This window comes from Cucurbita moschata, unplaced genomic scaffold (assembly GCF_002738365.1).
Source record: "Cucurbita moschata cultivar Rifu unplaced genomic scaffold, Cmos_1.0 Cmo_Scf00015, whole genome shotgun sequence".
In the NCBI taxonomy this organism is placed as follows: domain Eukaryota; kingdom Viridiplantae; phylum Streptophyta; class Magnoliopsida; order Cucurbitales; family Cucurbitaceae; genus Cucurbita; species Cucurbita moschata.
Genome location: NW_019268531.1, coordinates 1,834,340 through 1,853,680, shown reverse-complemented (window position 1 = coordinate 1,853,680; position 19,341 = coordinate 1,834,340). Strand labels below are relative to the sequence as shown.

Sequence of the window (19,341 nt, the reverse complement as noted above, 5' to 3'; positions counted from 1 at the left end):
CTCCAATGTAATGCGATCTTGCTGCTTGTCCAGTCCCCCATGCCTTCCATTCTCGAATCTTTCTGTCTGGTACTGAACTGTCTTGGACCCATTAAGAATTAACAAGATGGGGCGAAGTTGTTCTTGATGGGAGCTTAATTTGGGATTAAATTATGATGGGTCCTGACGGATCTAAGTGACCCATGTGTCGCGGCGGTGGCGGAGTTGGCAAAAAGAACTAGGAGGCAGCGTTATTCAATTTCCTTTAAGTTTGTTCCTTCATTAATTTTTTTTTTGTTGTGTGTGTGTTTCTTTAAGCTGTCCTTCAATGGCGGAATAAGGAGATGGGAACCGTAATACACCGCCGCTTTATGGTCCCACGCCGCCTAATTGGAGGGCAATGGTCCGCCACTTGTCCCCGCAGATATCGGCCCTTTTTTAAAAGGTATATTGTTCCTTCGCTATTTACGACTAGAATTAAAAAAAAAATAAAAAAAAAATCATAAAGAAATTATTTATAAAGTCTACCAAATAAATTTACAAACATTTTAAATTTGTGTTTAATATAAGATCTTTCATTATTATTTTTTTATTATTTATTTTTTACATTTAAAAAGTCACAAATAAATTGACGTAGAATTGAAATATTTCGTGGTATTCTTTTTGACATGTTAGCCTGAAAAGTGACGGTGTTAACAGGAGAGATCTCGATGTATTCTTTTTGATCTGTAGGTCAGCTCAAGGTTTGAATTATCGGTTTGAACTTTAGCCTAGCTTCATAATTCTCGAGATTCGGGCTTGGTTTTAATGTATGAATGACCTATAAAGAAATAACAAAAATGTAGAGAAACAGTTGTAAGTAATGGTTTGGCACTAATTGGCGAGCACTCATGGGATGCTGGAGTGCAATCTGAGATATAATTGGAGATTATTATTGTATTAATTACTCTAAGCCTAAGCTCAGACCATATTATTAAAGAAATAAGAATACCATATCTTAAAAGAATGATTAAGAAGCACATGATGATAGCAAATCAATGAAATTAAAAAAGAAAAGAAAAGGGTTCTGAGTTCTGAATCGAATCGAATCCAATATGCACTTTTTTTAAGAGGCGCGCCGCGCGGTGCTGTTGATTTCAACGAGTGTTGCCATGGCCTTGCCCTTGGCGCGCGCTCTCCTTGCCCTCGGCCTTGCCCTTGGCGCGCGCTCTCCTTTGCCGCGTCGCCCCTTCCCTCCCTTTTTCTGTTCGGGCTGGGCTGGAATTATTGTTCATTATAATATTCTCTCTTGGATTATTAAGTTGTTAAAATTGCAAAAGAAACATATTTTAAGGATTCGTTAACCGCTCCAAAAGATCTGCCAAACAGGCAATCCAATTATCTTTTGAAATTTTTTAGCGGTGCTAATCAATTGAACTTGAAAGTGAATGAGATTTTGATTTAGGGACAAAGATGGAGAGTGCTTCATCTAATTCAGTGGTTAATTATTTTATATAGTAATCAGATATAACAATGTAGTTTGGATCAGAGACACCATGATGTAGCATTTACATGTGAATGGACAACATTTGCTTACACATAAATAAATACAACCAATCTCATGCCACTGTCTCTCATTTTTTCTTCACTTTAATGGACTGCACTCTTCAAATAATTGCTATTTTTTTAATATGTATCTTGAAAGCTTATGTAAGAATAAATCTGAAAGAGAAGCAATGAGTATGTAAGAATAGATGTGATTGGTATGAATCATCGGAACATAAAAATCCGAACTTGCAAAGAAAATGGAAGTGGGGTTCTTGGAAATTCTTCAGCGCAGCCATTGATTACGGTTTGAGTGTCGGGAAACTTTAGGTTTTGGAAGTAAAGCGTGAAATGAATGGAACAAAACGAGGAGAAGAGGTCGAGAAGAGGAAGAGTTCGGTGTTGTGAGTTATGAGAAAAATGGAACTGTTTGAACAGATGAAGTTAGTGGGGAGGGGACTGCTGAAGAAGAAGGAGAAGAGGGTAAGGGGAATGATGGATGAGAGGCACATGGGTTGGGCCACAATGGGTCTGCAGTTCACCATTTGTAGATTGAACGCTGACCCACCTTGGAAATGGCACGTGAACCGAGCCCACTGGGCTGATCGGGGGGCGCCGGAAATGTCAGCCCCTCAGCCTCTTCCCCTGTCTTTCTGTCACACAGACGTCGGTTTTATAAAGAAATGAACATAATTATAGTACTAACATGGACAACTGATGCTGTAAGAATTTCTAAATCTCACCCAAAAAGATATTGGACCACCCAGTCCTTTTCGTCTCACTTTTTAGTTAGCAAAATGACTATATCATTAACATATCAATGTAGAATCCAATGTTCACATGCATTTGAAACTCCAAGGACCAATCCTTTTTGTGTAATAGACATTTATTGGATTCCTTTTTATGGAAAGAACTTTAATCTTTCGATCAAGTGATTGAGAACGGGGGGGCCAACATAAAGAAAGAGGAAATGGGAAAGGTTTGAGCTAATACTAACGATGTTCTTTCTTTGGGGGTGGTTCTGAATCTCCATCAAGCCCCAATTCCTACACCATTTTTTCACGTAGTTGGAGAGGAAAGTAAGGAAAAGCTAGTGCTGAAGTGTTCTGAAATTAGACATTCATTTTCCAACAAAGTACAAAGGGTGTCATAATATGAACTCAATGTGTCTAAAATTGCTTAAAAATGAAGCTTGTTCATTTCATTCGGAGAATATGAATTGGGATCTTTTGGCACCAGGGCAGGAATTAAAAAAATAATAAGAAGAAAACTAGAGTTCCCAACAAAAATTTTCAGTAGGTGATAAAGATATCGGATAAGAATCAGCAGGAACGGAAAAATATGTGCAATGAGATGTATTCAAGAGCCTCATATCTGACCTTGAAGTTGTTCTATCGGACGGCGACCATTTATTCGAGAGCTCAGCAAGTCTTGAAGGAAATTCTTTCATCCTTAAACCGTCTCCTCGGTAGTGATTTAGTTAAGAAATGCTGTGTGTTTTACCTGCTGTAATTTCAAAAGCAGAGAGATTTTCATTACCACAAACAAAGAGGAAAGTGATTGGTTGAATAATGAACCGTTGGTAAATAAAAAAACGGCAAAAGAACAGGGAAGTTTTTGAAGTAAAAAATCCACCTTTTTGCAATGAAGAAACAGCAATATATCCGCGAGTTTCATTCCTTTTGTGTCGTCAGTTTGAGCAGTTTTAAGACGTTTTCATACACAACAAATGTGATTGAAGCCGCAGGGACATTCTTTAGAAGGTTTGGTGTAATTCCCCTGTAAAATCCACGAATACCCTCAAACCTGCAAGGTATATAACACATGTCAAAGAGAAAAGTTTTATCACTATGCTGTAGTTTATGGAGTTAGAACTGAACGAAACTCCAACTTCACTTCACAGTGGTTCCATTAGCAAAATTCAAAGAATAGGAGCACAATTGTTCTTCCGGTGGTGTAACGTTATCGGGACAGGTTAATTGTTACCGTGCAGTTTCCTTAAGAACATGGAAACTATCCATGTATCTAGGTGTACCATCATTGCCTGGTCTTTGCTGCAAGCAAACAGAAAATCCATGTAATTCTAAAAAATTAAAAAATTAGAAAATGGAACTAGAAAGATTATATCTATTGGCATACCTGCAATCGAGCTCGAATAACCTGAAAACCAAGTCACTCAAGAATAAGCTAAGATAAACGACTATGAAATTAAAAACCAAGCCATAGTTCACACCATCAAAACAAATTTATATTTACTTGAAATGGATATGTCAGAAGCATGGCAGCAATTTTAGAAGATCCTCCAAGGACAGCATAATCAACCGAATTCTGCGTGAGAAAAACAATGCACAGTGTAAGAGTTTCCATTTCATGTGGTGAGGACATAATGGAGTAACGGTTTTATATTGTCATGTGAATGTTGCTAATAATTTATAATCACTACACAAAATATCCCCAAGCAAAGGTGAATAGGAGAGGTTAAAATATATCTCGAATAAACATCCGAAAATGTCATGAACTATACACTAGATCAAATAAATATTTCTACTTCTCCCAGAACACGCTATAATGTTGTCTAAGTAAACTTAAGCCAAAAACTTGTACCAGTAATTCCCCAGAACTTTGAGCATCCACTCTGGTTCCTTTATACCTCGAGTTGGCAATAACTTTACGGAGTTCTTCGTAAACTGTAAATTGAATGGCACCATGAGAAACCTGCTGTAGCAACCATACACATCTATGAATTCATTCCATGAAATTATGTAAACAGAATGTCTTTTTATGTCAAACGTAAAAAGCTCTCTCCCACTCAATAATGAATCCTCAACAAACATTTTATAGAAAATGTTATTAACGGAACCAAATTACCGAAGCAAAAAAATTAAACTGTGAAAATTAAGCTAAAACCTAATTGCTTACCAGCATGAGGCCAGGAACAATCCCTTTATAAAGAGCAGCAAAACCTTCCTCCCTCAAAATGGTTCTGAAGGCATCTGCAATTAAACACGATGGGTGTGCACAGAATCAAATAAAAGTGAAGCAATAAGCAAAGCAATGAAACATCAATAGGAGGGGGAACTACTGTTGTTGCTGATGTAAGAACAGAACGAAGAGAGGCACTATAAGACTTAGCTTCAAGCCTATAACTATTCCAGATTAAAAATGGACCAACAGTGCGTCCCTAAAAAGAGATACCTACTCACACTCCACAACCTTTCTCCTAGTGCATTGACTGAAAAAGTTGTGCTGATGATCAGATCATTTCGATCACTATACGTTTTTGGCAACTAGTTAAAAGGCTGATCTGTATTACTTTTAACTTCCATTATTATGCTCCTTCAAGAATCAATGGACTTCCTTCCAATTAGTCATAGGTTAAAGCTTCAAGTGAAAAGGTTAGAATTTTGAACATTACTTGCTGTTACCAGCTTCAGGAAAATTTTACGTGGATAAAATGATGGGATTTTCGTAGATGTTTGAAAGACATATAGGAAATCAACAAATGTATTCTTCAAGGTTCCTAGATGGAGTACTCTACTTGAGGATTTTTGTGATGTTTCTTCCTCTGATCAAAACTAATTAGAGAATTTTGTTGTAAAATCCTGTGTTATGAGTGGGATGGGACTTCATGTTGTTCCCCTCCTTGACAAGTCTAAAAATCAAGGTAAACAAGATATGACAAAACAACTATGCTACAATTTCAAAGTCGATATCATCCCATCATTATCATTATAAACCATTAAACCTTATCATAACACGGTGGTGTGAGAGAGAGAGAGGGAAAAGAATGAAATAATGAAGTTTAACTTAATTACAAATCATAAGATCTTATAACTAAGGTATATCCCAAAGAGCATATTATTTTTAATTGAATGCAAGATAGGGGACAGACCATATAGCCCAGAATAAGGTTGAGCTTGATGAAGAGGATTCTGAAGCTGCATTCTTGTTTTCACAAGCCAAACTGGATTTGTGCAAAAACAAACCTGACGAGGCAGTAGAACCACAGTTGTGAAAATAATAAAAACTATAAAATCTAAAATAATAAGATGAGAGAAATATTGTTCTAGTTAGTCAAAGAGTGCAGTATGGGAATCGTTTGACGTTCACAAGCATAAAAAATCCAAGGACGTGCTGCAGGACTTCATATGCTTGATAAAAAGAAAATGGCAATGAGCCAACCAAAAAGAAAAAAAGAAAGAAAATAACTAATGAGCCAACCAAAAAGAAAAAAAGAAAGAAAATAACTAAACTCACCAAAGCTCCTGCCTCTGCTGCAGAAGCAAGATGAAGACTAGGAGTCAAGTTCTTCTTTCCATAGTCAGAATATCTTTGTTTGGCTCTGCCATAGCTACAGTACAATGGGGAAAACAATTAATACAGTTCCAAAGACCAGATGAAATGTTCGGCCAACAAAGCAAAAATTATCAAGTCAGTCAAATGTTGGGATTTTCAGTAAGTTCTTAAAAGGGATCCATCCCTTTGCTCATGATATTATCTCAACTAATGGAAGATGCAATTAAAGGTGCTTTATAGGAGTAATTTTTGGATTTCAATGATAAATCGATTGGTAGTGTTGCAACAAATCAAAATTCAAAAGGAAACTAGATAGCTAAGTTTCAAGCCATATAGGTTTTTTTTTATCCTTCTTCAAATTTCAATAATTTTCCCTATTATTTCGTTGCACTCACATGACCAAACATTTTATACTGCTGACATTTAAAAGAGAAAAACAGAAGAACTCATATAGAAGCCTGAATCAATGTTCAAGTGATTAATGTCAGGGTGCTCACTACGTGTTGTCTGAGTATATATGTCTTTATGCTTCATAGTTTAAAGGAAACATTACGCATCCACTTACAAGAAGAAATATAAACCCCAAGAAACAGTTGATCCGAGAACTGCAGGATAGAAGCCCGCATATAGCCCTCTCAAGCCCTGAAATAAAGGAAGCATCACAATCTATTTGGGATGAAGGACAAAAACCAAACGTACAATGTGATATAGAAATTTCAGGCAAAACAAGTCCATAGCAAGCGTTTAAGTAGCAAGAAAGTTTGGAATATTGAAGCAGAGATTAATTTGGAAGGTCAAGTGTAAGAAGTGTTGAGAATGATACAAAATCACACAGAACCAGCTGCTGATATTTGAAGTATAAGCGATGCTCAATTTTCCAGTGGCAAGCAACACATCATAAGAACATTACGTCAGAGAGCTAAAGAACTCAGCTTGTGGTAGTAAATTGCCTCATGACAACCACTTTGTTTCACTAGTTGGCAAAGTCATAAGGACAAGAGAGTTCTTCATCAGATGTATGTTGGCAGGAGGTACAATTCCTTTGTTCTTTGAAAAGGGAAAATATTACTTCATTTTAATGCAGTAATTCAGGCCAACAAACGAAATTGAATCTCTAATTCTCCATAGCATTAATTTGCAATCTTGACTACTTTGGCCCGTCAATGATAATGAATCATACCCCGCCGGCCCAAAAAATAAAAAACTCTTCATTCTTAAGAGCGAGCACTTCATAGAAAATCAAAAAGAGGCAGCTGAATACAATCGTGCTATTTATACATCTCCAAAGTAATGCTTGGAAATCGATCTGCGGTTTGTGTTTTGGAATTAGGATGTAAATCTATGTCAAATGGCAGAATAATTGGGTCTATCCCAGGAAGATTTCAACCAGAAAGAGTAAGTGGCGAGCATCATTTTAACAAAACTTCTTAAAGCTGATGCAAACAAATTTCATGGCATTTGCACAATTATTGCCATTTATTCAAGTGGACAACCAAATTAATATACCCCAGACCAAAAATTCGAGGGAAAAAGCATTAGAAAAGCCAGCAAATAATCAGAATTAAGAGTTGCAAACACAGAATTTACCAACCTCCATCCGAGCAATGGTGAGGATTGCATTAACCGTGTTCTTGTAAGTCGGGAGATTCGATCCTCTGCCATCATAAACTGCCATTTCGGAGACAATTGGAGCAAAAACGAAAGTTAAAGGAAATAAAAATTGGAACTCCAGATCGTTTGTTGACACACGCAAGCTAACTTTGAGCGGTCATATAAGTAAGCTACCTTGAAACCGGGTGCGGACGACATCTAGAGGATGCACGGAGGCGACAGTGGCAAATCCGGCAACGGCGCCGGCGGTGGCATTCTCCCACTGCCACATATCCGGCTGCGACTTCGATTATTGACCCAAAACGTAGTCTTGCTTCTTTAGTTCATCGACAAGGACATAACTTGAGTCAGATGACTCGAAGCATAAAATTTCGGCGGCGTCTCGGCGGGAAGTTTAGACGGCGCTTATCGATAGGTAAATTCACGTCGGAGACCGACGTTAAAGATTAAAAGGTTAAATTTGGAAAAAACGAACTAGTTTAGGAAAATAAGGATAAAAAATATTGATTCTTTCGTAGAGCCTCCATATCTTATCAATAATTAAAATAAAAAAAATGTAATTTTTACCATTTTTTAAATCTTAAGACACTGTAATCTGATGATTTATGTACTAAAATATTCACCGGAGATTTTACATTTTCGAGGTTGAGTCGAGTCATACTTTTCACAAGTATTTTTTGAAGGGATATCGTGAGCATGAATTTACAAAATTGTCTTTTAGCATCTTTTTTATTTATTTTAAACTATAAAGTTATTATCTTTTTAGTAACAGCTCCGACCGGTATGTTTATGAAAAGTTGAGTCGTTACATGGTCTATTCTATCTCTATTTTACTTGCTTTTGACGCTACTTTATGCCAATTTAAACTTATGAGTTCGTCAGGAACAGGTTTCAATTACTCTTTTATGTCATATCATTGTGGAGGCATGAGAAACCACTGAATGAAAGCAGTTTGAATCTATTTATAGTTGCTCGTAATATGGAGAACCTAGCACACAAAACAAAACAAGGAAATGAACAAAAGGATTTGCATTAAAAGTGGAAAATGAAGCAGGTGATTTGTTCTTCCGACAAGACTGATCTTCAATGAGTGGTGTTCTAAGTTATTTGGAACCTACGAATACAAAAGCCAAGTACCAAGAAACATCTATCAACAAATATAATTTCGGGTCGAGGCAAGAATATGGAAAGTTCTAATAAAGAATGCTCTTTATATTTTTGAACCAAACCAAATAAATCCATGCCCTCATCCATCCAAACGAACTTCAAGACACATTGCTATATCCTCAACTGTTGCTCTGACTTGAAAAGTGTGATAAAAGCTTTGCATTTTCTGCAGCATTCTGTTGGTAAAAGAACCGAATGGAATTACAAATAAGTAATCCCAAGTACGGATACAATGATTTGACTTGCACGCGTTATAGCAGCAATGGTGATGAATAAATAACAGATGTTCGCAGAAGAAGTAGCCAAAGCCATAATCATAAGAAACAAAGCATGCAGAATAATAGATAGAATAGACCACTGCAGCTTAAACGTGTGTTGTGCTAACATGCTTCAGTGATATCGATAAACATGACTAATTGGCGTTAGACACTCTTTAGTCTCAAAGTCATCGGATGAAGACTTCTGCTTTAGGTGATTTGGGAGCTCTCTCTAAAAGTCAACTTTCTGCCAATGAACAGTCCTGGTCTAATGACAATATATGAAACTTTGAAGTAAAAAAAACTGACCATAACATTGCCTCATGTTTCAACAATGTTAAATAAGGTTTTTATCGACTTTACTAACGTTTATAGGAATAAGAATATTTCTATGATCTCCCAATCAATTTTGATAGTCCAAAGATGAGGTAACTAGAAGATGGATGGATAAATGAGAATTTGTATGAGCTTATTTATCTCAACTAGTAATGATTCTGCTCAGAAAATTTCAACACCCTATTGTACCAGATATGCATAAGCCATAAAGCTTCAATAAGAAGATGAAATGAATCAAACAAGATGTCAACAAAGTATAGCATTCAAAGGTTCGTCATCTGCTATAACTATCAACTCTTATGTTTATTTTTCTTGGTGCTTCCTAAAAGCCCACGCACTCAGGTCATTGGGTAGCTCCCAAGTTTAAGTGTAGTTATGTTACACTTACTGTGTTTGGGCCGCTTTAGCCCACCGCTATCTACGTTATCTCGTTATGTATCATCACCAGCCTTACGATTTTAAAGCGTGTCTATTGGGGAGATGTTTCCACACCCTAACATAGAATGCTTTGTTCTCCTCTCCAACCGATGTGGAATCTCACAATTCACTCCTCTTAGGGGCAGCTGACACACCACCTAGTGTCTAGCTCTGAATCATTTGTAACGGCTCAAGCCCACAGCTAGCAGATATTGTCTACTTTAGTTCGTTACGTATCGTCGTCAATCTCACAGTTTTAAAACACATCTACTAGGGAGATATTTCCACACCCTTACAAGGAATGTTTCATTTTCCTCTCCAATCAATGTGGAATGTCGCACTTACATAATTGGATAAATCTTCTCCCTTCCAAACTGTACACCCTTTCTTATCTCAACTCAAAGTCCTAGAATTTCTCCAGAAAGAGAGAAAACAGAGCAGATACTCAGGTCACTTGGCAGCTCCGGGCTAGTTTATAGAACTGGATAATCTCTTCCTTGACTACACACTTATGTGTCTCCAAATCCAACTCAATCAAGGACCCCTCCCTCAAGTTAGGCAAATGCACTACATTCTATAGAAATCATCATCATACTTATAACACTCGAGACAAGTTTAGGAGCTCCGGAGTAAGGATCAACTTCTTCTGCTAAGGATCACAAATAGGAACGTAGATTAAAGATCATCAAGATTGGTCTCCATGAGGCCAACCCCAAAACATACCCAATTATTTAGAGAAACTCCCGATAACGTCTTGCTAAATGCGCAAAAACTAAGATAGGTAATGTGGTCCATATTATGATATGCGGAAGATTGTTGGGAGAGGAATTCCAAATCGACTAATTAAGGGGTTGATCATAAGTTTTCAAGTAAGGAATACATCTCCATCTCCATTGCTATAGAGCCTTTTGATACGATATTGTCTCTAAATCATGAGAATTTATGCTCGAGGTGTACAACGTCTAGGTTAAAACCTGAGACTCGTTCTAATATACAAAAGGAAGGAGACAGTAGTACCTCACTCCACTGAGACTTTGGCGCCAACCTCCTTCATCTTGGCAATAATCGTATCAGCTTCCTCCTTTGTCACTCCCTTCTTCAGGAGCATAGGCGCTTTCTCCACCAAATCTTTAGCCTCCTTCAACCCCAAATTCGTAAACGTTCGTACTTCCTTAATCACCTTTATCTTCGACGCAGCATCAAACGCTTCAAGCTTCACATCGAACGCTGTCTTCTCCGTCTTTTTCTCCTCACCGCCTTTCGCTCCAAGACCACCCTTACCAACACCTTGCAAGCCACCAAATCCCATCCCAGGCATCATCACCGCCATTACCGGCATATCCTTTACATCCAATTTGCCTCGTAGCACCTCCGTGAGGTCCGCAACATCGAGTAGCGTGAGACCGGAGATCTCATCCACAATGCCCGAAACTCTCTCCGAATGGGCTGGTCTTGATTCCAGTGAAGCAGTTGTGAAATTCCGATGATTCAGCGATGATGAAGACGCAAAACTCCCCGATCCAAGAAAATTTAAATATCGAATGGACGGAGAATCAGAGCAAGGGTATTGAATGAAGGTTCTCCGAATCCTCGAGAACTGAGGAGAAAAAATTCGCAGATTTCTCATCTTCAAATTATTCGGTAAATCGTGAATGTTCAGTCAGAAAGTACAGTGAGACAATGAGAGCTCTGTGCGTCCATGGTTAATGAGTTTGGAGGTGGAATGTAGATCGCCTGCCGTCGTTCAGATTCCGGGGAGAAGCATAAACCCTACCGTTGAGATTCAAGCAAGCATGCAGTTAATTCGCCGGTGGGCTTTTTAGTTGGGCTTCGGAATCAACGGTCCATTTCATTTCACAATATTTTTATGAACACCTCTCGAAAATCTTAACATAATTTATATATTTTTTTTTCTGATTATAATAATTTATATTTATAAATATAAGAACATACATAGGGACCAATGGAAGTCGACAAACACAAACAGCTTCAAAATCAAAACATCGTAGAAATTAAAGGGAAAAAAAACCATATCAAATCAGACACGAAGCTTCAAATAACAACAAAACCCAGAAATATTTTCACCCTTCATCAGTCTGCTGCGCATTGGAATAACTTATTTCATTCTGGAAAACTACGAAACCCAACAAAATTTAACTGTTGATCTTCCTGCAAGTCTTTCTGATCTCTCCATTTGAGCCCGTCAATGGGGAAATATTGCCCATTTTGATCATGGATTTGGCGAACTGCTCGAAGAACACCTCGCTGTTGTCGGCATATTTCTTTACCAAAGCAGCCGACGCGTCGTTTCCGGTGAGGAGAACTTGGTCGGAGTTGAGAAGCCCTTTGAAACCAACAATGTTCTTGAAGTAGCTGTTGTCGAATTTGGTCGGGCTGACGAAGTCGAGGAAAAAGAGGTTATTGTCGCCGCCGGATCTCGGGCAGCGGTTTCGAAGCTCGGCCGCGTACGGCTGGGGAAGGGTTTTGTCGGGCTGTCCATTGCCGTTCTGGTTGTATAGCCTCTGCCGGAAGCTGGTGCACCTTGAATTCCCGATGGTGTGACCTCCTGTGTAAAACAGGATGAATATGAACTTAAAAATAGAAAGTTTTGAGAGTTTTATTTGATTTACAATCTCTCAAACAAGTATTCAATGTTCAATTTACCAGATAAGGCGACAAGATCAACGATATCAAGGCCCTGGTTTTGGAATCTGTTGAGAATGGTTTGGAAAGTGTTGTTGGGAGCTGGAATGTTGTTGTTGGAGCCACTCAAGCTCGCAGTTCTCGAGTCTTTCCTTCCCAATGGAACCTCCCAAAAGGGTCCACCCGTCTGTCAATAAAGTTCAATATACATATGAAAAATGATTTGACCATTGAAGAACATAAAGATTTGCAGAGACAGAGCATACAATGACAGTGGAATCTCTTGCAGCCAAAGCCAAGATATCAGCACAAGAAACAGTTTGTGGGCACTCTTTCTCCAATGCAGATTTGATCTCATCAATCACCTCAAACCCTCTAGCCGAGTTCCTATTTGGGTTTGAATTCTTCTCGCTTCTAATGCTCCCACTGCTGTCCAGTAGTAAAGATGCATCACACCCCTGAAAAGAAGTCATTTAATTTAGTTTAACAGCCACTTATCTCAAAAGTTTAGTTTAGAATGATCCAAGCTAAGAAGTTTGTGGCAAATTTAATTATGAATCCATATTCTTGACAACCCCACGAGTTCCATCCAAATATATAACACCTCAAACACGCTATTAAGAGATATTGTACTCTTTAGACTTTTCCTTTCGAGCTTCCACTCAAAGTTTTAAAACGCATTCATTAGGGAATGAAAGGTTTCCACATTCTTATAAAACAATGTTTCGTTCTACTCTCCAACCGACATGGGATCTCACAGTTCACCACCCTTGGAGACCCGGTGTCCGACTCTGATACCATTTTGTGACAGCCTAAGTCCATTGCTAGCAGATAGTTTGTTTTGTTTCGTTACGTACACAGTCAACCTCACAATTTTAAAACACTGTCAACTAGGGAGAAGTTTCTACACTTTTATAAGAAATGTTTCGTTTTTTTTTTTCCAACCGACTAAAAGTAAGTCAAAAAGAACAAATAAGTCAGAAAGGACAAAGAAGACTTAGTAAAATAACCTGAACAAAACAGTCATGAAAGTGAAGTCTAAGGATAGAAGCAGCACTACGAGCTTCTCTAGCAAAAGCCTTTGCCACAATGGATTTCACTATTGCCTTAGCATGGGGGCAGGAGTGGTCATAATATTGCGGGTACAGAGACCCAAACCCGCCATTTCTGCTAGAGAAACAGAGAGGAGCCAAGGCAAGAAGGGAAAAAACAACGACAAAACTCATAGGCTTGCCCATATTGAAACCTTTGTAAGACCAAAACTCAAACCTGGAATGTTGCTGTGAAAGGAGTTGAAATGGGCAGTGGGTATTTATAGAGGAGACTTTGTGGAATGGTCATGTCTGTTGAAAAGAGGGGACGCGCAAAATCATGGATTTGGTAGCTAACTTGCAGAGTTGTTGTAGCTTTTAAGTTTCTCTCCGGGCTCTGTAAAAGTCTTGTGCTTTATCAGCATGCTAACTATTAGTTTCTTTATATTTTCATTAGAGGATTACCTAAATTGGGAGTTGTCATAGACATGCAAAGACAATATTATAATCCATCAGTTAAAAGTTTTTTTCTTCGGTAATCAAACCATAAAGCTCTTGTGAGTTTGCACTGTTAGTTTGAGAGGGAAACAAAACATTTCTTATAAGAGTATGAAAAATTCTCTCTAGTAAACGCGTTTTAAGAATCGTGAGATTAACGGCGATACGTAACAGGCCAAAACTGACAGTATCTGCTAATGGTGAGCTTAGGCTGTTACCAATGGTATCAGAGTCATACACGATAATGTGCGAGCGAGAATGCTGGGCTCCCAAGAGAGATGAATTGTGAGATCCCACATTGGTTGAAGAGGTGAACGAGACATTAAGGATGTAGAAACCTCACTCTAGTAGATGAAGTTTAAAAACCGTGAGGTTGACAACGATAGGGTTAAAATGGATAATATCTACTAGCGGTGAGCTTGGGTTGTTAAAACTTTATTCTCGAGCCTCTGTCATTTCACTTCCTCCTCAATTCATATTAATTTCTTACCAACTTAAAAGTTCACAACTAAGAAAGAACACAAGATCAAATTTCACCTAGCTTCTCATCTTAGAGCATAAAATCATTGCAAAGCTCGTAACAATGAATATGTCCATGAAATTTACTGTCAAACTTAGCTGCAGGGTCGAATAAAAAAGCTGGGAATCTTTGAGTTAAATAATCAGTGGGGGAGTTTGTCAACAGAGCAGGTAAGTTAAAGATTGTTCTTCTTTTGACCCTTTTGTTTCCCTTTTGCACTTATTTTCTTCATCTCATAATTAATATTTGGGAGACCTTTTCTGGGGGACTTTCAGTCCTCTCTTTGTTTGCTTCTTAGTTTCTAGAAAGTAAAAGTAAAGGTTGAAAGTTCAAAAGGGTGAAGGCCAGCAAGGCATGGATTCCTTCCAAACCCCCTGCACCTATAAAATTATGAATCGTATACTAATTATCGTTCTGTAAACATCTAAAAAGAATTAAAGTGAACCAAAGTCCTTATTTGTTCTCTTTAATCTTGTCATCCAACCGAGCTTTGAGAAAGCATATTCTATCCTTAATTATGAATGGATGTAGACAATTAGGGTCAACATAACCAACCAGATAATAATATGAGACAAAAAAAGGGTGTGGGTAGCAGTTAGGACAACCACTTCCTTTGACCTTAATTTTTCATTTCCAAAGTATCCTAAACTGAAGTGAAATGATATGTCTAATCATCTAGAGCACGAATCATATTTGTCAAATGGTTCTATCGGATTAAAAGTTCTGTTCAGACATGGTTTATTATTAGTTTTAAAGAAAGTAATATACACAACTTCTTGCAATCTATATCGTAAAATGAATGCTCTAAATCTTAAAGCTCCAAGCCAGATGGGTATGAAGTAACGTTTCTAAGAACACATATTACGCCCGCCCTATGATATGGATAGAAATGTCTGACACGTTAATAGCTTCAAAAACTAAGCTTTACCTAGATCCCTTTTGGCCATCTTCCTTGATACAATGGCATGCAGCCAAATTTCTCTCATGAACTGTCCAAGAGCTAAAATCTGAAATGGAGAGACATTCATATTGAACCATAATTTTTCTCAGTCGGTGTCCATGTCCGTCGAGAAGATGAAGAGGATGGTGAACGATCCCAGGAGGCTTCACTGACGAACCCACTGTTGATGCCTTCAGCTCTCGGGTAGCTTTGTCCTGCACCACTCGCCTAATTTCATGGATACAAATTCAAACATGCCAAAACAAGTTAATGTTAAATCTGACAAGAAAATACGAACCTTGAAAAGGTACTGCAAGTACAAGCCAGTATCATTCCGAAAATTATTGGAGGTTACGTGAACTACGCTAAATCAACTATCGTCAAGAATTGAGAAAAAAAGAAACTGTCTCGGTAATAATGAATAAGAATTGCTACCAACGAACAGTACATGATGCTCAATGAAACTTTTTGGTTTCGTTGATTGCATTCAAAAGAAAGAAATCTGGTTACTTAACATCAAAAGGGGCTGTAAACTTACAGTTTCCAAGCAGGCGGATAGTAGTGCCATGCCCGGCAATGCATCAATTCCACGCTACATGCAGATGCAATTGACTCGACATAAATATCGAACAATAACAGTACATTTCATAGAAAAGAAATCTGACCGCAATGGCGTCAAACAATAGCTTACCTGGCCTTGCATTCGTGTCTTATAAACAAATCCTCCACAGCAAAATAGTGATGCTACGACTATGAATCTGCTCATCACAATTTTTTCAGGCATCAAAACCAAAAGAATTATTTTGACCAGGTTATTGAGAAGTTAATCTTAAGTCGTCGATCAATAGAGAAAGATATTGCAGCTGAGGAGGCCACTTCAATGAAGACACCACAAATCACCATCATCTAGATGATAGTAATATTTTCTAAGCCACCCAAAGCATGCAGAGGGGGACCTGGGGCCCACTTACTATGAAATATATATGTAGACTTCACAGCATCCAAACTGTTTTAACACCTAAAGATCTAGGTACTTCACAGACAGATGATACTGAATACTCGGGGTTACCAAAAAGATTAAGAAGAAAAACTTGACATACATGCAAGAGAGTATTCCAAATGTGGCCCATCCTTTCATAGAATCTCCTTGTACGTCCTGCCTTTTTTCTGCAAAATGTGAAACACAAAGCTAAACTTAGGTTACTTTCACGCCTTAAAGAAAAAGAACAATCATGATAGACAACGTTGTATTTCCTGGATTACACTAAATTCAGTTCTTACTAAAACTTCAATCTAAAGATTGTACGGGTGATAAGTTTCTTGAGAAAGATAGATTCTCACCACACGTCTTGGTAAGAAAAAAAATAATAGGTTCATAATCAGCCACAGGGATCGTGACATTGACTTCATATGGAACATCTCTGGCAATAACACCTGAGATAATTACAAGTATGTGATAATATGAGGGTTATAAATACTGATAAGTTAATGAGAAATCCATGGTAAAAAAAATCCATACATCTCCAGTTAATCATCAACATTGAGGGTGACAAAGTTGTAGGGTAGCTCCCAGTTGCCCCTGAACCTGACACTTTCACCTCAAGTCCATTTTCTGGAAAAACCTGCAAATGTTTTGATCAGATTGCATCAGCTACCAAGAATATCAATTTGTAAATTTTTATTCAACTAACTCACGATACCTGAATGATTGGGAACATGATACCTGAATGATTGGTTTCTGTACCAAAGAGGAAAGCGATGCAATGGCAGTCATATGAAGAACCACACCAGTCTGCTCTGTGCTGAAGCTGAAGATGTAAATGTGAGGTTTAATAACTGAGATGAATGGATCTTCTATCACTATCGAAGTGAAAGACTATAATGGAGGGGGGGTATCGGACAGTGGACTTTTACCTGAATGCACGGTGTGGCTTCTCAAAGCCTAATTGAGTTAAACCATTGTAAACCTGGGCATTAAAGTATATCTTTGTAAATAATTCAATCGAAGTTTTTTTTTCTATACCATCTTGAAATGACAAAAGATTCTTACAATTTCCCAGGATCTAGGGTGAAAGCCAACAGTAAATCCTTTGAAAACACGTGGGCCTTGTATCACACAAGGGATGGCTAAGTCGACAATAACTCTGAGGTAGATAACAATCACAAGGGAGTTATTTTCTCTGCGCAAGAGAACTTCCCTTTTCTAGAAATAATGTCTCAAATCCCAGAGCATTAAGAAGCATCCCTAATTAGCATTCTAAATTTTGGAGTAAACTGTTGACATTGACCGTTGGCTTCTTTTTTCTTCCCTAAGAAATCTCCAATCATTCAATTTGTTACAAATATTAACGAAAATAAGACTGGCTTTCTGCCTGGTTTAGATTTGATTATCACTATAACACTAACATGACGTGATATTATTTAGAAATTTCTCTACCAGGCTGATAAGGCCCACGTCCATGTTAATTGAGTCCAAAAAATGGATCGCAGGGGAGGTGGTGCAACTGCAGTACAGTAAAAAAAATGCACGTCCAAAGGAGTGAGTGCAGTTGTTTATATTTCTGCATGAGGGTGTCACATGAATTTCTGGATGAGAGTGGGCCCAATCAAGTTAGATGTGGAGTCGTTAGAATACAGGGAGAATATTAGAAGGAGAAGGCAGGAAAGCGATGGGTACAAATTTGGATACCTCTTTGGATACCTCAAGCCACTGCCATTGATTCGTCACATTTCCACATAATACAATAACAGCAATGAGGCTAATTTAATCGCGGGCAAGGGATTCAATAATGAGTGCTTACTACTGCCATAAACTAGACTCTAATTAATTTAGAACTTCAGATGACAGATTCTTTACTTTAATGTTCGATACTGTTCACTTTTCTTGGGTAGAAGTGTTTAGCCCAGCCAACAACAAATATGCACTTGAAAGAAACAACTATGCATAATTTTCAAGAAGATTTGGCACCCATGCTTCAAAAAAAAAAAAAAAAAAAAAAAGTTTTTACTCATCTACCATGTTCTGACAGAGTTGCATAAATTTCAATAAATAAGCCATTTACTTCAATCTACTTATCATGTAAACCTCAAAATCATCATTCAAGGATTGCAAACATGTTTAGATTCAGAGAATTTAACAATCAACTATTTAAAAGAAATCAAGGTGTTCTGCTCAAGACCTGCAACTGGACTCATAAGTGATATTGCAGATGCATCCGAGACCACCTATAATCAGATGAATGAATGTGTATCACATTAGTTGCAACATATTCCAAGTGCACTACGATCAAACATGTTCATACAATTATCAGGAAAGGCAGATAAAGCACTGCTCAAAAAACTAAAAGTTCTAAAAATTAGACGGTGCAGGACAATGTATATAGAATAAAATAATAAAAATAAGTTAGGTAAGTAAGAGAGACAGAGGGTTCATTGTTGACGATGATTAAGTTCCAGCCATTAGATTTTGGCCATGGCTAGATGACTTTTCATTTTACTTTACCTTCCTTTCCCAGTTTTGTACAGTCTAACTTTACCTTCCTTTCCCAGTTTTGTACAGTCTAGCTGAAAGCAATAATCACTGTTCGAATATTTCTAGAGAGAGAGATGGCGGATAGATCTTAATTTTATGAGGAATTTTTAGGCTTGTTGGTTGAAGTAATAGCCAACTTTCACAAATGAGAAGATGCAAAGTGTATTGTTTGATAAGGCATAAGTTTCTTTCTGAGAGAGGGAAAATCAAGGGATCCTTCCCCTTAATATCCATGAAGGAAACTTGGGGATGAAAAGCTGACTAACCTTTACATTGTCCATTTAAACAACCTCCACATATAACATTTACCTGAAATTAGAATTTGATAGTCCTTGAGAAGCCATAAATTTATCTACATAAGTTTGAAGGATTGAGAGACAGTTCTAACATAATAACCGACCTGTGCAGTCCTCCCCAATTTGTCATAACTCTGCTCACAAGAAGTCAGGTCACCGTAGTAATAACCCTGGCCAGATGGAAATTGAAATAATTACGATGTCTAGATCCATGACATCCATCAAGTTATATTGCCAACAATAATGATAATAAAATAGCTTCTTTTTTTTTTTGGGGGGAGGGGGGGGGGGGGT

At 37.8% G+C, this 19,341-nt stretch overlaps 4 protein-coding genes across 7 annotated transcripts in view; all 4 read right to left on the bottom strand.

Annotated features, from left to right (window-relative positions):
• Positions 1 to 2,650: 2,650 nt before the first annotated feature.
• Positions 2,651 to 7,878, bottom strand: LOC111452956 (folate transporter 1, chloroplastic-like). Of its 4 annotated transcripts, none has more exons than XM_023093849.1 (12): positions 7,585 to 7,878; positions 7,391 to 7,467; positions 6,365 to 6,441; positions 5,761 to 5,854; positions 5,396 to 5,489; positions 4,423 to 4,496; positions 4,108 to 4,221; positions 3,760 to 3,831; positions 3,643 to 3,663; positions 3,490 to 3,557; positions 3,139 to 3,309; positions 2,651 to 3,009 (listed from the first exon to the last, which is right to left on the bottom strand). In XM_023093849.1, the coding sequence occupies exons 1-11, from the start codon at positions 7,679 to 7,681 to the stop codon at positions 3,177 to 3,179; spliced, it is 921 nt and encodes a 306-aa protein (XP_022949617.1). In that variant the 5' UTR covers positions 7,682 to 7,878; the 3' UTR covers positions 2,651 to 3,009; positions 3,139 to 3,176. The 4 variants fall into 4 exon arrangements, with proteins under 4 accessions (XP_022949617.1, XP_022949618.1, XP_022949619.1 ...); XM_023093850.1 differs by having other exon boundaries at positions 2,651 to 3,006; XM_023093851.1 differs by having other exon boundaries at positions 4,108 to 4,218.
• Positions 7,879 to 8,449: 571 nt separating this feature from the next.
• Positions 8,450 to 11,424, bottom strand: LOC111453206 (50S ribosomal protein L7/L12-like). Its single transcript, XM_023094205.1, has 2 exons — positions 10,605 to 11,424; positions 8,450 to 8,753 (listed from the first exon to the last, which is right to left on the bottom strand). Exon 1 carries the CDS (start codon positions 11,212 to 11,214, stop codon positions 10,606 to 10,608), a length of 609 nt encoding a protein of 202 aa, XP_022949973.1. The 5' UTR covers positions 11,215 to 11,424; the 3' UTR covers positions 8,450 to 8,753; position 10,605.
• A 74-nt stretch (positions 11,425 to 11,498) lies between these two features.
• On the bottom strand, positions 11,499 to 13,630 carry LOC111453204 (peroxidase 72-like). Its single transcript, XM_023094203.1, has 4 exons — positions 13,241 to 13,630; positions 12,497 to 12,688; positions 12,252 to 12,417; positions 11,499 to 12,153 (listed from the first exon to the last, which is right to left on the bottom strand). The coding sequence occupies exons 1-4, from the start codon at positions 13,466 to 13,468 to the stop codon at positions 11,741 to 11,743; spliced, it is 999 nt and encodes a 332-aa protein (XP_022949971.1). The 5' UTR covers positions 13,469 to 13,630; the 3' UTR covers positions 11,499 to 11,740.
• Positions 13,631 to 14,988: 1,358 nt separating this feature from the next.
• LOC111453203 overlaps positions 14,989 to 19,341 on the bottom strand; it is a 7,947-nt gene continuing 3,594 nt past the window's right edge. The window contains exons 7-18 of the mRNA XM_023094202.1: positions 19,152 to 19,217; positions 19,018 to 19,060; positions 18,399 to 18,444; positions 17,270 to 17,363; positions 17,134 to 17,186; positions 16,943 to 17,027; positions 16,739 to 16,841; positions 16,561 to 16,653; positions 16,320 to 16,386; positions 15,911 to 15,977; positions 15,758 to 15,811; positions 14,989 to 15,447 (exon numbers count right to left, since the gene is read on the bottom strand). Coding sequence (XP_022949970.1) covers positions 15,304 to 15,447; positions 15,758 to 15,811; positions 15,911 to 15,977; positions 16,320 to 16,386; positions 16,561 to 16,653; positions 16,739 to 16,841; positions 16,943 to 17,027; positions 17,134 to 17,186; positions 17,270 to 17,363; positions 18,399 to 18,444; positions 19,018 to 19,060; positions 19,152 to 19,217 — 915 coding nt within the window. The 3' untranslated portion in view covers positions 14,989 to 15,303. The remainder of the gene's footprint in view (positions 15,448 to 15,757; positions 15,812 to 15,910; positions 15,978 to 16,319; positions 16,387 to 16,560; positions 16,654 to 16,738; positions 16,842 to 16,942; positions 17,028 to 17,133; positions 17,187 to 17,269; positions 17,364 to 18,398; positions 18,445 to 19,017; positions 19,061 to 19,151; positions 19,218 to 19,341) is intronic.

Excerpts from the sequence above, each read along its gene's own strand:
- LOC111452956 (XM_023093849.1), bottom strand. The coding sequence starts at position 7,681 with ATGTGGCAGTGGGAGAATGCCACCGCCGGCGCCGTTGCCGGATTTGCC. Across the intron at positions 4,497-5,395 it reads ACCTTATTCTGGGCTATATG|ATGCCTTCAGAACCATTTTG; the intron begins GTCTGTCCCCTA and ends GTTTAATTGCAG. Across the intron at positions 3,310-3,489 it reads GTTCTTAAGGAAACTGCACG|GTTTGAGGGTATTCGTGGAT; the intron begins GTAACAATTAAC and ends TATACCTTGCAG.
- LOC111453206 (XM_023094205.1), bottom strand. The coding sequence starts at position 11,214 with ATGAGAAATCTGCGAATTTTTTCTCCTCAGTTCTCGAGGATTCGGAGA.
- LOC111453204 (XM_023094203.1), bottom strand. The coding sequence starts at position 13,468 with ATGGGCAAGCCTATGAGTTTTGTCGTTGTTTTTTCCCTTCTTGCCTTG. Across the intron at positions 12,418-12,496 it reads CAAGAGATTCCACTGTCATT|ACGGGTGGACCCTTTTGGGA; the intron begins GTATGCTCTGTC and ends CTTTATTGACAG. Across the intron at positions 12,154-12,251 it reads TGATCTTGTCGCCTTATCTG|GAGGTCACACCATCGGGAAT; the intron begins GTAAATTGAACA and ends TGTTTTACACAG.